We start from the raw sequence: 27075 nt of genomic DNA, 5'->3' as shown, positions 1-27075 counted from the left end.
GCCTCCATTTTGCGGTAATAACGCCTTGAAGTTGGACTATGAATTTGAGGAACGGATAGCAGCTCGCGCATATCGGCGAGACAAACATATTCAAGTAGGTCGTTGGCCTAGGCATTTCAGCTGTTTCGGAAAGTGGTGTGCGTGCCTCGGAGCGATCTAAAGTACTCACGGACAGTGTCTCTGCAACTGTGGTGAAAGGATAAGGTTACCATTGGGACTGGCTGGAAAATCAGCCGATGACAAAACATGGCTCCATAAAGGCAAATAGACTGACGTTATTTCCTTTTCGAAGGGTTTATGGCCGAGAGCGGTGTAATCTTTTGGGTCATGCTCTGTTTGTATCTTGAACTCATTTTTGCACTCATCTTGACGAGTCTTGCAGACACTAAGTTGCGAGAAGTACAGCAAAATGTGTTACGTCTCCATTTACTGTCGACGAAGCAATGGAACTTTTTAAGGGAATATTGATTTCGCTGGTTCTGATGCAAATAACATTTTAATAGTTTTATTAAAATTCTAATTCTTCTAATTTCATTAAAATCTTGTCCTTCACTTCGTAAGAAAACATTGTAGTACTCTTTTTTCATTTATTCGTGGTTCGTCTATAAACGACCAAAATACATTGAAATTTTGAAAATTTCAATAAAAAATTAAAATAATCTGAGAATAAATTTGAATAAAAAGTTAAAATAACCTGAGGGCTACGAATTAATTTGTACACCTAATATATTAGTTTTAATATTTCAAGAAGCAGGAAGTACATTATCTGATTTTAAGTGAAAAATCTAGTAATATGAGGAATTGAGAAAGAAGATGATGTATTAAAAAATTGAATTGTTTGTGTAGCTTGGTCAGTGTAGAGGCTGCATCGTTGCATGCCTGGTCACTGAAGGACGTTTTAAAAATTTAAAGGCGTATTTCCGCAAAATGGACGCGTACCGCTGACGACATAATGCGCCGTTTTTAGCTCCCCTATCAACCCTTAAAATACTTGACGGTGCACCTGGGACGGCCTGTACACACGTCGCGTCGGGCACACTTTCCTCGGTTCATGGTTTCACCACACGTACGGTGCCTAACGTTTCGCGGCTCTCGTTCTCTTTTTCTCTGAATCCTCGACGGGCCCCTCGAGCCCGGGACCGTTTCAACTACGCTACTGCGCCACGTGTATTATAGGAAACGCATATCCGAAGCCATTCACGCACGAAAGGTCGTTGTCTCAGGCCAACGCGCATACAGCATTCCTCCATCCCCTTTTTCCCAGCTTTCTTCGCCATCCCCCTTCAGCCACCGTTCCCGGAGATTACGTCATAGCTCAGTCTAGACTGGCAGCATTCGTAAAGATGTCCTCTCGCGCCACCCTGACTCACACCTTACCCTTCCTCTGGCGCCCTTGCCAAGCCTAATCGCACGGAAATATACAGTGAAAGAACAATTTGCTCCGTTGAATCGGTTCTATGGGTTTAAAGGCGAACGACCAGTCAACATGCTCGCTACCACTGCACTTGCAGATTGTCACTAAATTTCGCTTTACGAAATTACTGTTTCGGGCGACTAAATAATAGATCTCGAAATATTATTTGCGATTGCATGTTCTCTCCTGTTGACCGTTTCATTAAAATTTCACAAAGAACCGAGCCGAATATTTTTCAGTGAATTTTCCGGTTCGTCAGTTTGGGGAACGCCTCATTGGCTCGGTGAAATTTAATGTATGAGGGAAAACGGGGCGAAAAATGCAGTACTGTCGACAAACGTTTTAAATTCATGCGTTCCCCCATCGACAAGCTTGTTTTTAATTTGTCCAGTTTTCAAAACCAGCTGTATAATTCACTGTCGCCGGGGAGCAAGGAGCATTACCGTAATTTATCTGTCCGCTTATCGACCAGACGTTGCATAAAACAGGCTTCGATTGACAGAATGTGTAGAAATTTCGCAGCGCAACAGAAATTTGGTTTAAAATTGTTACATTGAAATTCGGAACGACAATGCAGGGATTGCGCCCGATATCCGATCGCTGCGCCGAGTCATTTGTAACGGACGTACAACTCGAAACCGATGCTGTCTCATTTAATTCGATGCGTTTTCATTTTTTAACTGCGGAGCTCGAATTTTTTCAATTTCGCTGGCTGCGAAATATTTCAACTCGAAAACTGATCGTTTCAGTTTGATCAGATTGACGAAGGGATTGGAATGTAAGACTATTTTAATCGGTGCTCGACTTGTCGTTTATCATCAGCGTTCACCGTTTCTCTCGTCGTCAATACCGTCCGAAATTGCATTTGACCGTTCGCCAAACAAGATAAACGGCGCCAATTTCTTCCCCCCTCCCATCTCTGATCGAGAGGACTAATTCAATTTGGAAGGGTAATACCTGGAAAGCATCGGACGCATTATCGCATTTTTCTTCGAGACTGAAAATCGACTACGGTGTTAGACGCCGCCGAGCGAACGGAGGAGACTGCAACGAGAACAGCAGAGGGTTGAAAATGGAAGGAGGTCGAATTGGCTCTCAATCTTGAAGGCCGTGAACGGACAGAAAATCTCGTTGTAACGAGAGGAGATTCTTTTGAATATTTTCCACGGTAATTTATTTACTGTTCCGCTCATTTTCTATTTTCTTAGTCCCTCCGTCGAAATTAGAAAATCCTTTCCGTTGTAACTTTATCCTTTATCATCGACGTAATCTGTTTCTAGTTAATATCGTTCACGGAAAATTCTTTCCACGGCGTATTCAGTTTCTGGCGGAGCAAAGTCGATGCTCGCGATAGGACATAAACATTCGGGCATTTCGAGGGTATTACGCGGAGAATATGAAATGCATTCAGCTGCACAACTCATTTTCACCGCGCTTAATTGTGTTCCCCGCCTCGATTGAATGGTTCGACCCTGTGCCGAATAAAGTATTTTAATAAACTCTGCGAAGCACGCGACACACGCTGAAAGAGGAAGAGCAGATTAGAAACAAAGACGGCCGAATTGAGTTCCGACTATGAAAACTTCGTTTGCATTTTTATCGCTTCCGACTTCTGCGGGGAACGGCCGCCATTGGCAGATGAATAATCCCGGAAAATTACGAGCTTTCATCGAGCGAATAAAGTTCAAGAAATTTACGTATAAATATCGCAGGCGAGTTATGAAAATGATCTGAAACCCGTGAAAAAATCGTTTCGCAAATGATACGACCGAGTAATGAAGAAATCATATTGAAATGCATATTTCAGTTTTTATGTCAAATTAAATCGTGTTCATCTTATAATATTATCATATCAAAATATATCATTTAATAGTTGAGATCCATGGAATGCAATCACAAGTTTCAGATGTACAGTGTTTACTCTATACAGTGATTTCTCCATATATGTCGCCAAGGCCTAGATGATAAACGTCGCGGAATTATCCCCAATACCGCGGGGTATACCCCGCGAGGAGCTAAGAATCTCGGGAGACCTTGGTCGCCGAAGAGTGTAAGGTCGCTTCGATCAAAGAATAGTATCTCCTGGACGATATATGTCAGTGACTACACCCCTGTTTCGGACATATATCGCGTAAACACTGTATGTTTCAAAATTGTGTGAAAATTTGTCGAAGGATTTTACCGTTTCTCAGGAACGTGGTCGGATTTTCAGATCTGAAATGAACGATTGGTATAAGTCACAGGATCGAGACTTCGTGTCACGTGGAACTGGAGCGTAACACAAGAAGGTCTACAATTTCTGAAGTTTCTATCATCGTGTCCGTTTTCATTAATGCCATCAGCGTTGGCGTGCAGCCGAGGCGAGCGGAAACGGGCGAAAAAAAAATTGATGAAAATTCCATGAGATTCTTCCGGTTCCGTATCCCGCGCGCCTTCATCGTTACAAAAGAGTACCTGTCATCGATTGATCGGGTATTGCCGGGTCGGATGGCTCCGTTTGTTTCTCCGGGGAGCGTCGCGAGGGAGAAACTTTTGAGATATGGTCCTTGTGACGTGTAATTCGTAGCCGCGATCGCTGGCGTGGCAGCGAGCGGGCAAGCGGGGACAGAGGGATGGGACAAAGGATGGAGGAAGACCGAAAACCCGACTCGATATGTAGTTACTGTCAGAACTGGCAAGCGACTTCCCCAGGGAAAAGTCGCCCCGTGATGAAAACTTTCAGCCAGCCACGCCGAACCTTTTTCAGCCGTGCGCTGTCGACATAGTTCCACCGTCGAACGATGAGAGAAGTTCCTGGATTATTTTGGAAGTTATCGGTGACAACTAATGAGACACGGTTCGCGGGCCAGTTTCCTCGCAGGACGCGGTTTTGTCCTCTTTTTCCGAAGAAACTCCCGTTTTCATTGACCAGTTGTTTCTCAGAACGACCATGACCTTGAAATGCATTGTCAAGGTCATTCGGAACAATTTTTCCCTGTGCAGTAGAACCTCGTTTATTGCACTGAAACCTCGTTCGATGAACACCAGCGATCCCCACCACGAGCTGTTAGAAGTTCTGTTACTCGTGATCCAAACATTGCCAAATCTATAGTTGTAAATGTGGGATGAATGGTTCATTGTGCGTGCGTGCGTGCGGGCGACCGGATCATGTTGCGACGGTCCGGCGCCGGTATGTTTGGAAAACTCGAGTGACTGTGGAGGCGTGAATGAAAAGTGTTTAGGTCTAAGTGATAGGAGAGTTTGTGTGTTTCTAAGAACGAAAGCGATGGATGCAAGAAACAGAGTGCAAGCGAGATGAATGCAAGGGGGTGAAAGACTATAAAGCGTGGATGTTCGGGAAGAGCGGAGAGATTAGAGTTGCGACTGCCTTGCGAGAAAGAGTGTTAATCGTGTCAGCGTTATATATCGTTATTTCTTCTAAATATATTAATATTCAGTAAAGTGTTTCGAAGAGATTAATCTCCCCATTTCTCAAGATTCCTACATAAATGAGATCCTTTATCGAGGAGTTAAGACAAAATTTGTTTATTTTAACAAAGAATTCGATTACTGTGAATTTCAAAATACCTGGTTGATGGTTAATCACTTAAGGGTTGAAGCGAAGTTTATCGTTTAGAGTCCTGAAAAACAATTCTCGTATATTACTAGGTTGGTTCAGGGAATCTATCTGCTTAGCATTTTGGCTCCACCGGGACCTTTTGCGCGTTACAAACTTGTAGTATCAGTGAACTACCAGGTGAATTTATTGATAGTGTCGGTTTGCATTTTATTGGCCAAGAAGTCTTCGACGTCCAAAGTTGAGTAGCCCGGGCGAATACAGTTACAACGTTTCAATTTTTCTACCAGCTGCTCCGAGCTCTCGTTTGCTGCTGTAATTTTTGCGGACTCTGAGTCGAAGGTCAAGAGCGCGTACGAGCTTTTTCCATAATCAATACATTATTTTCATGTTTTCGGTGTTTGTCGTATTGTCCAGACGAGGGGAAGATTCTTGTTCGCGACTAATGACGACACCAAAGCATTTCGACCGGTGGAACTGCACGCTCGTTTCTAGAATCCTCACGGGTGGAAAGAAAGCGGCCAGCCAGCGAACAGCTTTATGTTCTTAAGTGGATTGCCGAGGGGATGGCGAGGAAAGGGATTTCGGAGAATGGCGAAAGGGGTAGGAAGCGAAGATGAATCCTTCGAGTGGTCTGGCTCAAATTCGAGCAGCCTGCATTACCTTTTGAACCTTTTAAAGCAGTCGCGTTCCGGTGAAACGATCGCCCGCAAAGAGCGGAGAAGGGCCGATGGACCCTTTCGCGCAGATTAGAGGAGAATCCAATGGGCCATGGTGAAAGGTCGCGACGCGGAGGTTCTTCTATGGCGTTCAATGCTGCTTATTCACCGCGACCCTACGCAAATTTTTCAATCGAATCATTCTTGAGCCTCGAACCACCTTGCCTACTTTTTTGTTCGTTGTTATGAATGTATTTACGCGGCCTGTTGCCGAGTGTGTCAACGCCAGGGTTGCAACCTTGTTCAGAGGTGCATTCGTATGAAGCATATGAATCGAAAATACCGTATAAATTTGTTTTCCTTTGAGGCTTTATTTTCGAGAAAATCGACTTCGAAGATCCATCAAGTTTGCGTGTCTAGCGTCTGCAAGAAGTAGAATCAGTAGGTCATGGTCAGACACATTAATAGCCTGCGTGTTCGCCGAACTTTCAAACTCCATTTTCTCGAATACAACGCGTTAAATGGAAAAAATTGGACTTACTTTCTCACATAGAATCACCCCAACGGTTGTATCATAAATACCGGGACACCCTGTATATATCTCGTTAAAAGGATCGTAGAACAGAATATTTTGAAGAACGACACACAACCAGAGGAATAGAACTCGAGCTCGTGCTTGTCTCGAAATAATCGACGGCGAGACGGAAACGGCCAGAGATGGGTGACCCTTTCAGCAACAAGTCACCAATTTAATGATCACGGTTCTAAAAGGTTTCAAAGCGCGTCCCTTCTCTGGCGCTCTGTCGCGACTGCCTGCTGCAAAGTTACGCGAGTCTATGAACTCTCCGTGACGGAAAAGTTTGCAAAGTACAGGGGAACTTCATTATACACATCGCACCTTTGTCGGGTCCGCTTTAGCGATCGAATGGCTGACGTTACACTGCTCTTCCTCGAGCGGGCGAGGAAGAAGCGGCTCCGATGAATTTCCAGAGTTTTCGTTGATCGTTTCCTGCGACGGCGGGGTATGAATCAGCGAGAAACAGTGGAGTCAATATATTAGGGAGTCTCGAGGCCTTTTTGTCGAGCGAAAGGTATGATACGGCAGGCTTTTTGTACCGCCGTTGTCGGCTTGGTTGCCGAAGAATCGCTCCTGCTGGAAGGAAGCCAATCCGCCGAGCTTTGTTTCCCCTTTTTCTATCATGCGCGAACGGCAAGCGACGTCCCGGGCCACGGCAATCCAATCGAAAGTGTTGACGGGAACGTCGCACTTAAAAAACTGTTCCCCCGTGCAGATGGAAATCGAATGAAATAGATTGGAATCGAAGATCGCGATCCATATAGTGACCTGGCCTTAATTCCTCGCCTTCAAACTTCGATTTTTGTCATTTTCTCGTCAAGATGTACAGGATTATATACTAAAAAGTTAAAAATTTCGGGTTTGCCAAGGTGAAGTTTAACCATTGTTTCCAATACAGCATCTGCCCATTCGAGTAATTGATCACAAACTGAATAAATGAATGACAAGCTTGATACTCTGGGTCGAAGTACACACAGACACCGCTTTCTTTTAAAATATTCAATACTTTTAAAAAATATTGGTCTAGCAAGAAATTATTCTAAGCAGCAGTAACGAAGCCACCAACGAAAATTTTATAATGAGAAAAACCGAGCGAGGAGCGAAGTTTCGCGGATCGGCGACTAACAATAACCCTCGAAACTTTATTGTTTCCTGGCCTACTTCCTGGCCGACTGACTTCCCATAGTTCCCCTAACTGGATACATCCCCGGTGCTTATGCCAATAAACTAGCCTCGAACTTTCTTTCGAACGAGAGTAAAAAATGAAAGCTCGAAGCCTCGCTGTGCCGGAGCTGCTGAAAACTGTGCTTGGGTACTTGTCGATCCTCTTCACTTACAAGCGAAGGATTAAATCAACTCCGCCGGCACTTGGTCGGCCGGGCCGCTGGAACAGAATGGTCGGTGGTGAAACGCGGACGAAAATATCTAGAGATCCGTCTAATGACTATTGAAACGCCGTACGTGAAACGTTAGACGTTCCATTGACGTGCACGGCGTTCCGGAAGTGGCCGGGATTCGGCTCGATGAAAGCGAACCATCCGGTTCTGGCCAGGCACATGTCGAGCATCGGTGGAAACTGGAAACGGACTGCTCCAGAGGGCGCTGGCGCGAATTTTGCAGCCGTTCAAATTTGCACAGACGGAGAGAGAGAGAGAGAGAGAGAGAGAGAGAGAGAGAGAGAGAGAGAGAGAGAGAGAGAGAGAGAGAGAGAGAAAGTGAACCAGCCCGGAAAAAGGGAAGCACAGACCGAGAGAGAAAGTGAGAGAGACCGGGGGATGTTTGCCCGAGCGTTTCGCTGGTTGCGAAGGTCCGTGACTTTGCTGGCTTTTTATGCTGGATTTTCACGTCCGTCTTGAAAAGCCCGCATTCCTGCATCCATCCTCCAGCAAGCGTTTCGCACGAGAGAAGAGCCGATGGTGGAGGGAGAGGCGAGACTGAGAGGAATCTTGGCATCCGAAATGCCACGGCGAAACGTTTAGAGTAAGGGATGCTCCTCTTTGTTAAAGGATGGTGATACGGTGAATCTGTAATCCGTAGCGTGGTTGTTTCTGCTGGATTCTGTGTCGAAGTTGTTCGGATTTATCATCGATTCACGATTTTGATTTTTTTCGGAATTTCTTGTCTGAGCTGTTTAACATGCACTAACTTTCTATCAGCCAGTCCGTATCAATGGCTGTTTGCATTGTGTACAATAAGAAAAAATTTATTCATAACGATTTGAATCATTCTATAGCCTTACGCTTTGAATCGTTCCCTAATAACATTTAAAAGTAGTTTGTATGTATTCCCATGTTGTTTAGACTTTTTGTTAGATTGTTTTGCAAACTTTAACGCTAAACCTACCACCGCCGGTCAAAATGACCGGTTCCAGATTTTTTATTTTAAAATTACTGAAATTATAAAGACGATTTTATGGAAATGATTAAATGAATATATTTAGTAGAGCACGTATTATAATACGAACCGCACAAAATCCAAATAAATTCAATCTCGACATTTCTATAAGACAACATGTACAGTGAGTTCTCGATATATGTCAGCTACATGGGTTTTGTCAGCGTCGTGTATCGCCCAGGAGACATACCCGAGCCCTGTTATGGGCTAGGATAATTCCGCGACGTTTATCATCCAGGCCTTGGCGAGACATATAGAGAAATCACTGTGTTAAATCTCAACACAGGATAGAAATGAATACGATAGAATTCCAAACGAACGTTATAAATTTAGCTTTATTTTATAGATGAATTTAACACTTGTTTGGAATTTTGGAAAGGTCGCGAAGAGAGTTTCATCCGTTTCGCTCGCTTACTCAGAAAAACTTCCCGAGTCGAATCGCCCCTTTCGCGACGATGGTCGCCGCCGGCCCTTTTCTTCGACCCCCCTCCTCAGCGACAATTACGCTTGTTTTGGCGGGTACCGCTCCCCGCCGGCTTCGCAGGCCTTCCGGCCCCGGTTCGACTCCTCAAGTCTTACCGTGCACGTGGTCCCAATTCTCAGAAAGGTGGTCACACCCTCAACCTTGGGACATAAACGGGCCTAGATCGCTGCTATACCACGCGGCCTATACATGTGGTTTTCAATCATCCGGTTTCGCGACGCCACACAGTGGTCCGGATCAAAGCATTTAGGGACATTTGTGTCTAACTTTTGAACCGTTTGAGATATTGAAATGGCGTTTGAACTACAAAATATTATAAAATAATCTCTTTCTAATAATACATGTTAGAATATATTTTTTGTTTAATTTGTTAATTAATTATTTTTATAAATTTGTATGTAGTTGTTGAATCAGTTGCTTTCCTTATTAAAACCATTGTATAATAATTTGAAATTCAAATCTTATAGTTTTTTATATATAATGTAATTATGTTATTAGAATTTTTTATAAAATGTACAGGTATACAAGTTGTTAAGTAAGGTGTCTAACGTCACAAATATATATTGCGAGCAAAAGTAATATTAATATTTTATTTAATTGACAAAATAAGGAGTATACTAATTAATCGTACCATTTTGTCGTTGAAGAAGTAGGTACAAGCGGCTTTTGTTTTCTTTATTTTTTTAAATAATTCTTCAGCCTCTGGACATGATGGGATTTTTGATAATATTCCAGTAGAATATATGAAATCTTTTTCTAACCACTTTTTATTACGATCAAGAAATTTTGATTCAATATAATGTGATTGGACCCATTTCGTTTTTAATTTAAAACATAGTTTGTTTAAACTGACCTTCAGTTTGTTAAAATATTCTGGTGAAATATCCTCACATATCTTTTGACATAAAAATAGGTGATCACTTAAGTCTTCATCCGAGTTCCTTAAAATGTAGAATAAGTCTTGATTTGTTCGGAAAGCCTCCATTATAAATGTAATAAACTTAATTAAACATGCAGATACACAACAACAAATACACTAACAAACACACTACAATGCACTAACAAATATACTCTAACTAAACACACATAAACTATACAAATAAAAACGTAAACTATGAACAAAGTACAACGAAGGAAACTAGATAACAGCATACAGTTTTCAAGAAAATGCTTCGAATGTCTCACTGTGTTCTCTCGTATTGTTCTGCTCCGACTGATGCAAGGCATTGGGAAAAGGCATAATATAATAAATAAATATAAGTTTACAGTGCTAAGATTTCTCGGGTTGCCTCGCGCTTGACAACGACCAACGCGTGGCGACCGTGCGGTCGCCGCAACATTGTCAGCTTTAAACAACTATAACTTGTAAAGTAGGACGAAATAGGAAATGATTCTTGTACGGTTATTTAAAGGAAGTTGTACCGAACATATTCCTGTTTGTTAATGCCTAGGATATTTTGGGATAAATAAGAAAAATTTTTTAATCTGTCATGTATCGTTTTCGAGGTCTGTAGACATTTATAAAGCAATACAAGTTGATTAGTTTTTATTTTCGAAAAGTTGACTTTTTGGTCGAATGTCCCTAAATTCTGCGATCCGGACCACTGTGCGCCAGCGGGAATCCCCATTTCAGGAGACTCGTAAATACAACGGACTCTCGTTCTCCCCGCGCCCCTCGTACAATCATCCTTTGTAACAGGAAATCTAACGCATTGTTTATAATTAACGCCAATACGAAACTTAAACTACAAGAACGCACAAAACGCCATTTTGTCCGCAACACACTATATTAGTTACTTTCCAGGCTCGGTAAGTTTAGTGTTAAAGTTGTTTCTGTACATTCAATAAACAAGAAACGGGTCGCCTTCTAACGCGCTAATCAACACAAGTAACTGCAAACGTACAAAGTTCGTTTAAAAATGTTTAACGTGCATAAAATGGTTCTAAATATTTTCCGATTCGGGGGATAAATTGACACGATCAACGAACTGAAGAATCAATTACGAAGTATCTCTCTATGGGATACAATGGACAAACAGTAAAATGGGAAAGCTTTTGCGTTCGGGACAGCGATGGTTCTCCATTGTTATTGTTTTTGGTGCCCGTTGGTTGTATAGCACGAGCGCGAACTGCCGAAAGTTCGAAAAGAATTCCACGGGTTTCTGCTTTCGAGCGGAAATCGGTGGGCACCGGGACCGGGATCGGGATCGGAAAGAACAAAGGCGTAACGCCGGATTCCTCTTTCGCCCGGCCTCGGAACTGCGAAAAGGGGGAGCGAACAATGAAATAAGCAACTCGACGGTAAACCCGGAAACAGATCGTAAACTCGGTTGTAAAACTTTCGTAGGTACGCGGCATTAAAATTGCACCGAACTTTCGTTCGTTCTTTTTTCTTCTTTTTTTGTGCTCTACCCCCCTCCCTCCCTCCCCGTTACGAAACTGCTTAATTAAATCCGCGAGTTTGCGAATCAAAATACGTTTACGGGAACGTCATTTACAGCGTTTTGTCGGGAGCGTCGTTTTCGCGAATAAAACGAGGGAAAATTCGTTTTAAATCGACTAGCGAACTGAACGGAGTGAGAGAGAGAGAGAGAGAACACTCACACGCGTTCGCGCACACGCCGCCGCCCTGGTAGCGGGAAACGAAAGCGAAAAGAAAAGCCTCGACAAATAAATAACACGATATACTTTTATACGGCCGACGAGAAAGCCGAACGTAAAACTGTCAAACGCCTAAATAAAATCGGCCGTGCGTGCGTCGACGCCGCTTCAAGAAATGTTGCATCGGATTCGAGAGTCACGGAGCTGTGGGAAAATTCGGTGATTTGCTTTCTGGCCGTGCTAAAGTAACGCCATTCTATCGTGTTTCATGCACAACTGGGATTCCCACAGTCACTCGCCGGTTATCTTTTTTCACCTCTCTTCAAGGGGGTATTCTGGTTTTCAAGGTCGTTTTGGAAATTTTTTTCAGAAGAACTGTTAAACTGTTTGTAGTAGGATTTTGTACACATGTGTATGGGTATTTGGAGCACACAAGTTATTTTTTTTAAGTAAAAATAATTTAAATTGCACAAGTTATATATTTTATTATAAGAGTATGTTTTGGGAAACATGTGTTGACTGTTGTTATAATTTTGAAAACGTATGGTTGGAACTGTAAGAAATACGATATTTTAATTGTTTACAAAATGACAGAATTTTGAGCGGAATTACTGCGTATGCTGTGAAATGAAATATGCGTAAGCAAGACAATTTCTGTCACAAAATCCGCAATTATGAAAATTGATATATAAAATTTAATCAAAGAATGTTATATCTCCATGTATGGCGATCGTGGCAGTCGATATGTTAATTTTCGCTCTATTTAATATTGTGTTACCCTTTGTACTCTTTCAATCCGCTTTATTGGAATTCTTCGAATTTCATCATTTGGAATGTAATAAATGCAATATGTCGGCGTTAGTGTCGACTGTAGTGATTTTTAATATACCTGTGATAAATAAAATAAAAAACGGATTGGTTGGGTCGAACGATGAAATTCTACACATATTCATATTGAATTCTTCAGTTGCTATGAGCCAGCACGAGTGGAAACATTAAATCTTGAAAAATTTCTCCAATTTCTTTCGCTCGCACATTCGCCGGTTCTAGCCAATTCCATTAACTGTACAAACATTCGAAAAAAAAGGGAAAATCTGGAATGCAGACCGGTCAGCTAGTCGACTTCACTTTCGAAGATTCTACGGGCGCTCCAATCCATCAGCATCGTTGTGCACCTTAATAACCCCATAATGGTCAGTTAAGTTGGGAATTGAAGCGTAAGAACTAAACTGAATTTATTCCCTTCCTTATAGAATTACTCGAGATAAATGTTGACACAAATAACGCAGTACAGAAAACCTTTGTACAAAAGAAAATTCGGTAATTATTTCGAAAGTACCACTCCCCTCCGATTTTGTTGAAATTTAAATATGTTATGCAGCTACACATTTTGAACAACTTTTTCCTGTTCCAATATTCTTGTGACAAAAAAAAAGTAAACAGAAAATCCAATACAGTATTAGCAATAGTTTTTTGCGAATATCTCCAAAACTAAAAGCGACCCTCCTATATTGGAACAGGAGAAAGTTGTTCAAAATGTCGAAATCTATAACATATTTAAATTTCATCAAAATCGGAGATGAGTGGTACTTTCTACATAATTACCAAAAATTCATATTTAGTCGGGCAATAATTTATTTTACAATTCGACTGTGGAATTTTATACGAGATTCAATTCGTGCAAATAATTTTATTTTATTCTCTATATTAATAATCGCGTCAGGTTAAAAATCATTCGCAGAAGGATAAAATTGAGCGACGGTTCGCAAAATCTGAAGGCTCTTTGAAAAAAGCTCAACGGCATGAAAATGAAAACCTTACGCTTTAACATAGGTAAAGACAATGTTCTAAGGTATTGGTAGCATGAAGTTACGGCGAATTAAAAAATCAATTATTTTTCGCTCATCATTCAGTGACCCTTTAATTACGAGGAATAGCGTGTCGAACAGCAATCAAAATTAAAGACGCCGAATTTCCATGTATCGAAAAATTATATGGAAAGCGCCGGTCGGATATGTGTTAAGAACGGTCGAATCAATATTCTACGCAGTCGTAGTTGTCAATCTAACGTTGCTAAATGCGGAAGGAACGGGCGCGGGATCGTTCCTCCGAACAATCGGGAAATGTGCGGCTGACGTATCGCCCCGGTGTGACGCGGGAAATCTGTCGGGATGCATGTCGAAATAAAAATCAGAAAATCCATCCGGTGGAACTCTGGTCGTCGAAACGAAATCCGCGGCGCGGCATTAGTCGCGGACGAGCCGACGCGACGGGACACGGGTTGATCGGGATTTTTTTTCCATTCCCTCCGCGGCTTAATGGACATTGATTAGAGGCAGCATTTCGATCAGAAATACGTTTCCACGAGTGGGCAACCTTCTACCGGGAGTCGATCGCTGCCCGTGAAAAGCGGCCGCTGAAAGGGAAGAGAAATACGAGTTGAAGTGGTACTGTTGATGCGCTGAAAAGAGCCCCGCTGCATTCTCCATGCATTTTGCTTGGCCGACCGTGCCTCTTATCCTTGTGCGCCACCCCTCCCCCCTCTCTTTCCCTGATCAAACTCGTGTTTCTTCTTCTAATGAACGTTCGGCGGGCCAGATTCGGGTGCGCGACGATCTATAGATTGTTTATCAGCTCTAATTGAAGCTGCGGTCACAGTGGATGCGGTTTCTGAACATCTAACGTTCGCACGAGTACGCCTGAACAACTAAATAAACGAATTCCTATGCGGGTTTTCGTAAAACGTTTCCCTAACGTTTGAGTGGACCTTCGAGATGTACTTCAACAATGCAATGATTCAATTAGATTGTATTTAATATTATTTTCTGCACCAGCCGTTCTAAGCTTTCAAAAAATTTTAAAAAATTCTGAAATACGTATTGCAGTCCCTATTTTAACACTAGAATTACCGGGCGAGTGAAAATGACTTGCCCCTAATTTTTTCTTTTAGAAATATTGAAATTATAAATATGTTTTCGTGAGAAAATTTTTTAATAAACTTCTCTATTGAAATAGATTCTTAAACAAAACTGGTACCAAATCTAAACAAATTCAATTATGTTGTTATTATATGGCAATGTATGCCAGTTGTATTTAGTGCTAATATAGAACGTCCAAGGTTGCCCATGGACGGTTAATATTGATCTATATCGAAATGGTAACTAGAAACGTATTGAGGCAGTCAAATTTCATTTAGATTCAGAAATAGTTGTATTACTAGTTACACATTAAATTTGGTTAAAATTGAATGGGGTTGCATCAGCCCTGTTAATCAATAAATTTTTTTAAAACACTTGTAACGATCTTGTTGATTGAATAAAGTTGCTGGTAATATTAAATTTAATTAGCATTGCTCTTCAATTTTCCTTAATTACACGGGTCGAGTTTATACGTTAAACGGGAAAATATTTTAACCGTATTCCGCAATCCCGAATATTGAATACGAAACACACACATATCTGTATATGTGCCTGAATCCTCCGCGGAAGTTTTCAAAGTCCGTTCAATGGAAGTAGTTATTAAACATAAATAACCGCTGCTAATTCATAGGTACATAAATCCTTGTTAATTTATAGGCAACTGTACATGAACCCGGTGCACAATGAAATTTCAGTCGGCCCATATAATTAACAACTGTCTCGATGAATTTCACACGACGGTGGATTCGTTGAAACCGAGCTAACAAATTCTTGTTTATAAATTCTTCCCCGAACAACCGCTTCTGCATCCGTGTAGAAGATTAAGCAAATTAACCCAATCATTTCTGTTCCGATTTATCGTTGAAATCAAATTATCCTGTCTCCATTAACGCTTGTCCTATAATATCGTAACAGAAAATTTCGAACACTACTAAATACTCTGCTATCAATATTCATCGTTGTATAATACAACGTAGACCTTTATTCGAGGTTCCCGTTCAAATGTAACAGAGAAGATCAGAAACATAATCTGAATGATAGAAGCCACCAGGTAGTTGCTAATAACTAGACTGCGGACTTTAATGCAAAATAAAAATTATTTGCTTTAATTACAAGAAAAAGTAGTTGCACAAAAACTGATTTCTTTACTTAATAATTTGAACAGGTTCTAATTATCGTACCAGTAATATTAAATTGATTCGATGTGTCTTCCATTTTGTGTTCCACCTATTCATTTCTGCCACAAACGCGTAAAATCCGCAGCCTGCTAATAATCTATGGAATAGATGCGACTATGAATTTTTATTGAAAAAAAAATCCAGTTATAAAATCGGTCGTGTCAGCAAGATACTAGGCATTTAACACAATAAATGGCCAGGCTGTCTACTAATTTACCCGGCTAAACCACAGTTAAAACACCTGCGAAAGTAGCGAAAGAAGCGTTTTCTTAGGGTCGCGGCGCGGCGCGGCGGCGTTAAGTTTTACGAGTCTCCCGGTTCGAATAATCAGAACGTTTTTCCCAGCTGCGTAGCTCGGGCTTAAAAACAGGTCAGACAACAGCTCGTAAACATGGTCGGCAACATCGCGAACGAAAGTGGCTGGTGGGCCTTCCGCCATCCTTGTCGCGGGCAGACGTTGAAAGTCCCTCATTACCTAAGCTCGTTTCGAATTCACTTTCCGCGCTTCCGCGGCATTAAAATCTTCCAGTGTCTTGAGCCCCGTCACTGCAACCTGGTCGTATTTCTTGCTTTCAGCTGAAGGCGTTCTACGTAGACCTGCTGGTTCCCCTCGAGACGAACCTAGAGAAAGACACGAAGGTGGTCCAGGTAAGCTCGGGTCTCCGAATCCGACCGGTGGCGGCTCCTATCAGCCGCCCAACGGACCGATGAATAATGAAATAATACGTTTCGCAGAGCGAACAGAAGAAGTTCCTCCAACAGCACAAGACCAGGTCCGAAACGTACAGCAAGGCCGCCGCGACGATGAAGAAGCAGAGGAAAAAGTCGAGGGGCGCCAGCAAGAGTGGACTCGCCATGGACAAAGAGCTGAAGAACATGCAGATTCTCGAGGAAGAGAAGTCCAAGCTAGACGCCTTTTGTGAGCAGAGCTTGAAGAACGTAAGTATATGGTGGCTGTACACCTGCTCGTTCTGCGAAACACAGGTGCACCAATCGCCTAAACCTCCCTTTCCCGTTTTATCCGAAATGTCTACATTTATTTACCATACAAGGTATACCCGAAATCATGGTACAATCGGCCGAGCGGGGTGATTCTACGTCCAAAAACAAGTCGAGAAAAGGGAATAACATTTTTTGTTTAGAACCTCGTAGATAGAATTTGTAGAACCGAATTGACCTCCTCTCTATGTCAGTACCAGATAATTTATCCCCTCTCTGTGCCAGTACCGGAAAATTTATCCCCTCTCTGTGCCAGTACCGGAAAACTTATCCCCTCTCTGTGCGAGTACCGGAAAACTTATCCCCTCTCTGTGCCAGTACTGGAAAACTTATCCCCTCTCTGTACCAGTACCGCAAAATGTATCCCCTCTCTGTGCCAGTACCGGAAAACGTATCCTCTCTTTATGGCAGTACCGGAAAATTTATCTCCTCTCTGTGCCAGTACCGGAAGACTTATCCCCTCTCTGTACCAGTACTGGAAAATTTATCCCCTCTCTGTGCCAGTACCGGAAGACTTATCCCCTCTCTGTACCAGTACTGGAAAATTTATCCCCTCTCTGTGCCAGTACTGGAATACGTATCCCCTCTCTGTGCCAGTACCGGAAAACTTATCCCCTCTCTGTGCCAATACCGGAAAACTTATCCCCTCTCTGTGCCAGTACCGGAAAATTTATCCCCTCTCTGTGCCAGTACCGGAAAACTTATCCCCTCTGTGTGCCAGCACCGGTTTAGTCACGTAACACATGCACGACAGAGACGAAACGCGTGACGTGACCGACTCGTGGCGAAAGCGTGGGGGAACAGCGTCGTAGAGGAAGGTAGAGTGGGGAGACAAGTCTTAATCTGACGACTCAGGGTCGCGTGCTTTAGTACGGGTCGCTTCACGACTCCCACCATCAACATACCGGTTCCCCCACTATCAACTATGTCATGCTTTGCCTCGTGAGACCGCGTGACTGCGACTATAGACGTGTACATCTACACTTCACAGGGATTTGGTGGGGGACCCAGGAGTAGGGAGATGACTCGTCTGTGGCTCGCGAACCTCAAGTTGCCCAGGCCTGCTTTAGTACATGCAGGAAATGGAATTGGTCGGTCATGATCAGACGCGTCAGACGATTCCTATCCAATAGCACGTAGATTCGCTGTACTTTCAATTTCGATTTTCAAGAAAACTAGGCGTCAAACGAAAAAATGTTATTCCTTTTTTTCGACTTGTTCCTGTATGTAGAATCACCAGCTATCCGCTTGTATCATCATTTCGGGTACACCTTGTAGGCAAGAAAAAACTTTTTGTATTTCACCTTAGTTATAAAATAATCTAACCAACAAACGATTCATTTACAATGATTACAAAATCAAAGTAATGTTATATGACATTTTAAAAAATCGAAATAATGTTTTATTTTGTTTAGTAGTTTAAGTCCATTAAGATAGGAATGAAATTTAACTTTTCTTTGATGCAGTCAAGGTGGACATATTTTAGTTGCTGTAATTAGACGGCGGATGTAATGACCCCCTATCAAATTAGACCTTGTCATTAATTTCGGTGTAGGTGACACAGCATCCGATGGTGATTGAATAATGAATTGGCCTAAAAAGCAGGCTAACGACAGTGCATGACTTGAATTCGAGCCTCTTAACCCTTTTTCTTTCTAGGCGATGACACAGGAACGAAGAAGGTACGGCTTTGTTCTCGAGCGACAATGCTCCTTGGCGAAACATTATGCGAGTTTTCATGAGGTCGCGTTAGCTGCTCTTCATCCCTCGGTTGATAAGTGGCGCGAGGTTGCTGCTACCAGGGAATATTTACCCCAATCCGTGGAAGATATGTTCGCCTCCAGACTTAGGGTGAGTGATGCTGCTTGTATCTCACTGTTATCCCGTGTGTTCTTCGAAATTTATATGTGGCTTTGCAAAGTAGTAAATAGTGCTTATAGCGACTCTACACGTACAAAAGATGTGACGAAAACGCGAGCTTCTAAAACACACAGTGATAAGTACCGCAGAACTCGTAAAATAATAAAATTGAACCTTGTAGTTAATATTACATGTTCTTTAGATTGGGTATTAGATTTATAGAATTTATATAGAATTAATTAGAATTTTAAAAAATGTAAGAATATCAATACATTGTCCCCAACTTATTAAGATTATTGAAGACAGAAAGAAATTTTTATTCAGCTCGGCTTGCAATTAATGCAAAAAATTTCTATTCTGCATAAAAATCCACGGTTTAATTATAATTACCACTAAGCTTATCAAGCTGTAAAAGTGAGCTGATACGTCACCAATTTGTGGTACCATAAATTGCAAGATTATAATAATCTGTGCCAGTATAACGAAATTGATTCAATTTCTTTTTTTTTAAAGCATCTTTATGATTTGAATAATAGTAACATAAAAATTCTAGAAACGATCATTTAGTCCTGTGATAGTAGGTGTAGTGTTTAATATGTAATATGAATGCAATCTTTTCGAGTGCTACGGTTTTATTGATCCGTTTTCATTGTATTGTTGTTTAGCAAGTTTCATTTTGGCCCGAGGACGAAGAAAATGGCGGTTCAGAGCTTACGATGAGCTCGCAATTGAGGAAGACCAGAAGCATGGACAGCTCTTGCTTGGAACTTCGACCTGGGCTACCTTCCGGAAACGTGTCGAGCACCACTTATCAAGGCCCATCATCGCACCTACCTACAGCTCTGTCTAGAGCAAGGTCGGAAGCCAACCTCCATGCTTCTACGTTATCTTTGGACCCGGGTAAGTCAGCATTTATCATCAAATTTTTCGTCAAAAGTCCCAGGAAGTCACTAAAACACAACGCAAACAACAAATAATGTCAATTAATAAAATTATTCGACTTTCACAATTCATATTGTTCTCGAACTACTGAAACTTTTAACAAAGAGAATCGTGGTCCTATTTAACTTCAGATTTTGTAAATTTGTCTCGAAAACTCCAAACTCGCACAAAATCCGCTTATACATGAGTAAAAATTTTAATTATTGTTTAATAACGGTTATTGAATAAAAGTTTAGGTACCATTGAAGCACATTATTTGCACTTCGCAAAAAAGAACTAACTTGTTATTATTATTATTATTATTTTCATTATTTCAACTATTCAGTACCATGACCAGAAATGTTACTGATTCATACTGCACTTCTATTTTAACGCATAAAAGTATACAGAACAGCGTAAAAAATTAAATCAAAAATTGAAGGAAACTCACACGCAGTTCATTCTATTTTTCTCGTGGCGGAGCCTGTAATAAATTTTCTATTCATTTCACGTTTCACTAAATTATTTTGGAACAACATAAATTTGTATGGAGCTTCGCGGGCTAGCATAATTTTTTATTCAGAGAAATTTTTATATTACCGCGATGCAGTTTCCTGCTGGATTTAAAATTCTTTCTTTCCATGCGATTGTAATGAAACTTTATTAGGATTAGGTACGGTAAAATTTTACTGCTGGCCCCGTTAGATTCACTCGCATTGTTCAAAGCGGCACCTATTTTCTATTATTTGTAACACGTAGGAGCGCGCGAAATTCAATTGTGCAATTAAATTTTTGCTGTCCGGATGGACACCTCGTGCGTCAGTTTTCAGCATCGGAGTTATGAATGCGGAAACTGAATTGCGCGCTGAAATGCAATCTGATACAATAAAACCTAAACACGCGCGAGAAAACGCGAATTCACCGCTGATACAGATCCCTCTTATTTTTCACGGTTCTCTGTCTCTAATTTTACCGAGTACGATACACTCATTAAACCCTCCGCGTTATATTATACCTATGTGTACTGCGCTTTCACGAAATTTTTCATTCGACCATTCATGGAGTTTTGTAAACAGGAACAAATTAGTCATTTCGCAAGATACATGCTAAATATTTATCTTCCTTTTTCCAATTCCAACAAATCAGTTTTCGCTGAAAACAGCACAAATCTCCGCAGAATCTTTTAAATAAATTCTTCAATTTTAACAAATAGACCAAATATAAATTAAAAAGGCTGATATAATTTCAACATTTGTCGCGGACATTGGGAAAATAAAATATATTAAGGAAGAAGACCTCAAGTTGAATGAATCCTAAGCTACAATAGCAACCAAAATAAAAATTTAAACAGGCCTAAAAATAACATCTGACTTTTTAAAATTGTGTTTACAGTTTCCATTTTACGGAACCCATTAGTTTCATTGGGTTCTTTGCTGGTATTCATTTTAATTTTAATATGCTTTAATTATTCAATAAAATGTCCAGCACGAAGGTGACTTCCTTCTAAGTGGAAAATCCTTCTAGTATAGAGATTTCACCTGCCGCGAAGATTCTCGTACGGTTAATTGCAAGTGTCACGCGACGGATCAATAGGGGTCTCGATTAATGCGATTCGTTGCTACGTAGATAATGGAAAAATTGCAAAATTCTCAACTGCGCGGGGGCGGTCGACAAGTGGAATTCGATATTCGATGCAGCGAGCTCTCGGCGCTCTCCAACTGTTTTGCGAGCACTTCTGCAGCCGGTCGTGTTGCAAACGTTTGTTACGTGTTCAACCCCAATGTCGACTCGCTCGAAGCGTACTCGACCATTCGGTTTCGCTACAATAAAAACGACCCCGGTGTCGTGTCCCCCACTTTCTCTGTCTCCGACGAGCGTGTGGCGAGCGCGGGGCTCCGTTCCGTGTGCGAGGACGACTCGAAGTTTTTGGTTTTTTGGCGCCTAAGCCACCGTTGAACAAGCGACGCAACGCAGATTGCACGCGGACACGAAAAAAAAAAAAAGAAAATTCTACGCCGTTGCAACAGCAGGATATTTTAGAGGAAATTTCAGCTTCCGGATTATGAAACGCTGTCTTTTGCATATTCGTGTCCGGTACTCCGAAGGGAAAACAATTTAATATACTGATAGGGCGACCATGTAAATTTCATTCACATCGAGAATAAAAAAATATGATTGTAAAAATAGATACACGGGGATTCATAGTATCGAAATAATAGATTTTTTATAAATTTCAACTTTCGAGTGTCAGTTTCAATTACTTCGAGTTGGCAGAAATTTCGGGGGGCTTGATTCTACCAAATTTTCGAAACGGAGAAGATTCGAAGATGTAGATGGAGCTCGTAAGTTGGGTGAAAATTCAGAAACTATTTCCGAATTATTTTCGTTCGTTCGTTTCTCTGGGGTACGCTCGTCTCGGCTCGTCGCGTTAACGTTAACTTTACGGCAAGATACACCGAACTTTTTGTTACGCCGCCGTGCGCGCTGTTCATTTTCCCGCGAACAAGTCTCTAAATAACGCAGAACTTTCCATTTCGCGAAGTTCCTTGAGGGGGTCGTTTTTGCACGCCGGCCAAGTGTATAAATTCGCCTGTAATAACGCGAGAGGGCAAAATGGATCGGCGGCCGATGCGGGGAAGAAATAAAAAGGATGAAAAAAGAAGAACGGAGAAAAAAAAAGAAAAAAAGGAAGAAAGGTACGGAGAGAATGGAACGTAAACTTGGTAGAAATATTCAAGTAAACGCGGCCCGTTCGAAATGCCGCGGTTTTTGGCTGAAAGCCATTCTTCTGGTCGGAACACGGGGTGCGGTAAAACAGAAACACTGTGGTACGAGAACTGCAGAACCTGCGGCAGGTGCAGCGAACTCGTGGAACTGGCATGGCCGAGAAAATGGAAATGCGGGAACTGGGATCAACGAAACAATTTGTGCGAAACAAACTGTTTGTACGTTCCGTGCCGTATCATGCCCTGAATCGCTGTTATCTTGCGAACATGTTCGCGAGAAGCTTCATGCTTCCCCATTCATTTTGATTTCAATTTTAAAATCAAGTACCACTCCCTCGTTTCTGAATTCAGTCATTAACAAAGAATGAAACCGTAATTCATTAGAAAACATAAAAAAAAAAAAGAACAAAACAGACGAACACAGACAAAATTCTGGTCCGATATGCGTCAGTATATTACAGTGAATTCTCGATATATGTCAACAACACGGGTTCTGCCAGCGTCATGTACGGTCCAGGAGACATACCGGAGCTCTGTTATGGTAGCACTTCTCGGCTTCCGCGGTGGCGGGGATAATTCCGCGACGTTTATCATCCAGACCTTGGCGACATATATAGAGAAATTACTGTAGATAGATTGCTACAATTCTTTTAAACGAAACAATTTTTTTGATTGTTCAATTACTTCGAAAGCAGTACATTGCTCGAACAGATCATTATTCGGATGAAGATCTGATGAATTACAGGGATGGATTCGTTCAATTGGACGTGATTCAATATTTCATGGAATTTTATATGTTTCTGGAGTAGGATTTAAGTTTCAGCGGGCGCGTTCATCCATAAATAAAACGGCTGGTGTACGCACGGAATCCGGACGCTAAAACTATTCCGCTCAAAGGTCCTAATACGCTGCAACGGCACATTAGGGCACAAACGAGCCCAATTAATCGTGTTCCTCCTCGTTTTCGCAGAGGTTCCGGATATCCCGCCGAGGCCGAGGTCCATGGCGCCTCCAGCATCACGCAACAGCGGCAGCGGGGTCGGGGGTGGCAGCGGCACAGGGGTGAGTTCCGGTGGTTGGGGTGATGCACCCCTCGCTAGGGCTGTCTATGCCTATTTGAGCTCCGGGGAAAATCAGCTGAGCTTCCTCGAGGATGATCTCATCGCATTAATGGGTGAGTGTTCGATGTCTGTACGTTTGTCTGTTTCGTCTCGCCGAACCTGCTTGCCCGGCTAATACTGGAATAATATAATTACAACTAAACCGTGGGAGTTATGCGAATTATCGTTACTACAAGACACTGCTATGCAGAATTAGCACTGAATTATCCTGCAGAAAATCTTATTTTATTTACGAGAAATTTCTTTTTAAATTAGCAACTTAAAATTTCTTTATTTTTGTTATTTTTCTTTAATCGTGGACAAATATAATGTTTCAACCCCTTGCACTCGGAGTCATCTTAACGACCAAATTATAAATTACTTCCGGCCTTACATAAGGCGCGGCCGAGTAACATTTACAAATGGGCACGATGTGATTCCTTATGAGAAAGTAGGAAAAAAGATAGAATTTTTTCATCCGTAGCTTCGTTTTCGAGAAAATCGAGTTTTCGAGTCTGACGCGTCTGATCATGACCGACCAATTCTACTTCCAGCATGTACTATAGCACGTGAACCCGGCGGATCTTTAAACTCGATTTTCTCGAGAACAAAGCGTCAAACCAAAAAATGTTATTCCTGTTTTTCGATTTGTATTTACACTGCGGAATCACCCCGTGCTCGCTTGTACATATTATTCGGCCGCACCCTGTACGTATAGGCCAACTTCGAGCTCGTAGTTTCACGGTTTTATTTGCCGCAAACAAAAGATTGTACATTGTCACTGCGAAATTAAAGATTACGTGTTATCTGTTTGGAGTGTATATTTGAAGAAGGGTGAAACAAATCAGAAAGTTTCCCGTATCATCCGAGAGTGGTGTAACGATCTTTCGATGAACAACACCTAACTTATTTTTCCCACCGGCATCGCTTATCGGGAATACTCGGAAGAAATCAGTTCCCGGGGAATACTTCGTTATCCCGTGGACTGGAGTTCTTATCGAGCTGTTGTATTCGTTCTGCTGGCGAACAAACGGCCATAAACGTAATATCTGTTTCACGAAACTGCGTTATTAGGAGATCGTCAGAAGGGCTGGCAATTTGGGGAGAATCTGCGCACGCACAGCTCCGGATGGTTCCCACTGGCGTACACAGAAATTATTATCGACGATACTCTTGGGTAAGTTAACAGAGAGACAGGAAAGTTCGGCCCCTTCGGCGCCGCGCCCGGAACGGTATCATAGCAGATCTTGTTACGGCGTTCGTTGCTAACAATTGCGCGGGTCGAATGCAATTACGTTAATCTAGAACGATAACGGGCCAACGAGATCGCATCGATGCAGGCCATTCCCATTACCCCGTACTCGTCTTGGTGTTATTGTTGCAGCTGCTCTCTTAAATCCTCTTATTCCGATGGTCGATTTACGGCGCGCGATGATAGAAATTTTACGTCCGGGGCCACTTCCAACGGTGATTTACCCTGTCGATTGTTCGCACGAAATTACGCGCGCATAAAAATGTTAATACGCCCTTGAATCATTCATACGGTGTCTAAGGTCGAACCTCTTCCGGAGAACGGCCCCCGCGCGTAATTTATCGCGGCAGTTACGCGATGAAAAATTGACCCGGTATAACCCGATTTTTTTTAATACAAATTAACAGCGAATTAGTTTTGCATTGAGACAGAGATATATACGTATACATGTTCTGATAAGAGGTTACGAAACGTTTGCGACGAACAATGTTTGCGAAACTATACACGGACAAGCTCCCCCTTGACACTTGCAGCGATTCAGATTCAATCAATATCAATATGGTTATTGTTCTCCCCCCGAAATCAATCGTACCTGTAATGCCCGAAGATCGCCAAGTCATGGAACAAACAATGGCCGTGCTTCGGAGCCACAGGCAGTTCCACCCTGCAAGCCTCCATCCTCTCGGCCGCCGGTGACACCGAGCAGCATGGATGAAGTGTCGAGTGGTTTCCACGGAGTAGGGAACAACAACGCCAACAACAGCAACAACAATAACAGCAGCGGCACTCCTACTAACGTGCCGAACAGTAACAGTTCTCACAATCTGGCTACGCCCACTGCACGCCAGTCGAAACCGGTGAGAACGACCATACGTCTACATTATTAAGAGCTTCTTTAACATACGCATAAGAACAATCGAACATTTAACTAACTGCATTTTCTATCCATCTATTAACATTTATACATTAGATATTGGGTTCTATACTTAACTCCCAGATGTCCAGTTTGACCCAAAGTTATACATGGACAACTCAGAAGCCAATCAATGTAAGTCGAATTTTCTCATATCAATTTATTTCAACCATAGCGGTATAATTCTATTTTTGTTCTATGTAGGTAAGTTTATTTGTATGCTATCTGTTGATGAATGTGTATGTTCTTCGAAATATTCATATGCACTGGTTTTCTTTTCTTTTTACAATTATATTGTGAAACACTTGATCGTCTCAGTTTTCACGCCCGGGGACTTATATTTATTGGCTTCTGAGCCTCCTAATTGTCCCTTTTAAATTCTAATTTTTTTAGCAGTCATTTAATTTTGGTACTATAATAACAGACCTCACTGTGTAAAAATGCTGCTCCGCGCTTAAGAACAGCCGCAATTAAGAGGCTAATAATATCTTTATCGAAACAAAATCGGTAGTCTAGTGGCAATATTGAAAGCAAAAGCAGCAATATATAGTTTGAAGAAATTTTTTTTAAACACGAGAAACAACAGTTATTTTTCAGATATTTTTTATCCGGTGCACAGCGGGCCTGGTTAAAAATTCGGAAACTGATTAAAAAATGTTCGTGTCATGTGATAAGTTGAGACTAGGTCTTTTCGTAAGCTGATACTTGAATGAGATAGACTGAGAAGGGCACTGGCTAACAATCCCCAAAACCTCTAAAACCGTTCTGTTTCGAAAGCTTCGCACAGATCTGAACATTTCGCCGAACATTGCGTCGAAAATATCGTCGGAAATGCCACGAATATGTTGGTGAAAGTCCCATAAAAAAATCCGCTGTGACTTTGACAGATAACTCATAGGACACCCGTCGTATTTACAGACCGCAGCGAACTGTAAATGGCGGTGACTATCGCTGTCCATTTCTACGCTTGGCACTGCATCATAGAATGGCAGTGTCTCGGCGGCAGCATGTCTCCGCCGTGACTTTGACAGGTAACTCATAGGACACACGAATTACGAAGTGTTTACGGACCGCGGCGAACTATAAATGGCGGTGACTATCGCTGTCCTTTTCTACGTTCGGTACTGCATCAAAGAATAGTGCCCAAGACAAGACCCGGGCTGCTGACATATAACGCGGATTCATTGTAGGACAAATGCGTTCCGTTCGCTGTTCGGCGAAATGTTCAGGTCTGTACGACGCTTAAAGGTCGATGCACATCTCACCGGCCCGGCCGGCCGGCTCAAAATTATAACCCTGGTTTTGGCCCTAGCGTTTACTAGCGGCAACCGTGTCAGACTTTGGAACCGAATTTCTTCTCTGGCCTCTCGACGCTTTCCAGATGGCCTTTCGAGAGCGCGTTGACAGTTCCCTGCTGTGCGTGGCACAAAAAAAAATGTTTTTAGGGGCTCCACAGCTCTTTAGGTAATCTATCCGTACCTCTCCTTTACAACACCATGGAAATAGGAAACGTTCCTGGCACT

At 42.0% G+C, this 27075-nt stretch overlaps 1 protein-coding gene across 2 annotated transcripts in view; it reads left to right on the top strand.

The window, feature by feature from the left end:
* The window catches only part of Irsp53 (Insulin receptor substrate 53 kDa), a 249342-nt gene that overhangs the window by 215936 nt on the left and 6331 nt on the right, over positions 1 to 27075 (top strand). Inside the window, exons 6-13 of one of the 2 annotated variants that reach the window (XM_076788691.1) lie at positions 16358 to 16429; positions 16517 to 16720; positions 18440 to 18631; positions 19306 to 19540; positions 23258 to 23461; positions 24462 to 24564; positions 25247 to 25496; positions 25610 to 25687. In XM_076788691.1, the coding sequence (XP_076644806.1) occupies positions 16358 to 16429; positions 16517 to 16720; positions 18440 to 18631; positions 19306 to 19540; positions 23258 to 23461; positions 24462 to 24564; positions 25247 to 25496; positions 25610 to 25687 (1338 nt within the window). The remainder of the gene's footprint in view (positions 1 to 16357; positions 16430 to 16516; positions 16721 to 18439; positions 18632 to 19305; positions 19541 to 23257; positions 23462 to 24461; positions 24565 to 25246; positions 25497 to 25609; positions 25688 to 27075) is intronic. The other variant, XM_076788700.1, reaches the window with a different exon arrangement.

The sequence above is a fragment of the Halictus rubicundus genome, chromosome 1 (genome assembly GCF_050948215.1).
Source record: "Halictus rubicundus isolate RS-2024b chromosome 1, iyHalRubi1_principal, whole genome shotgun sequence".
Taxonomy (NCBI): Eukaryota; Metazoa; Arthropoda; class Insecta; order Hymenoptera; family Halictidae; genus Halictus; species Halictus rubicundus.
This window is presented reverse-complemented; position numbering and strand designations above follow the sequence as displayed.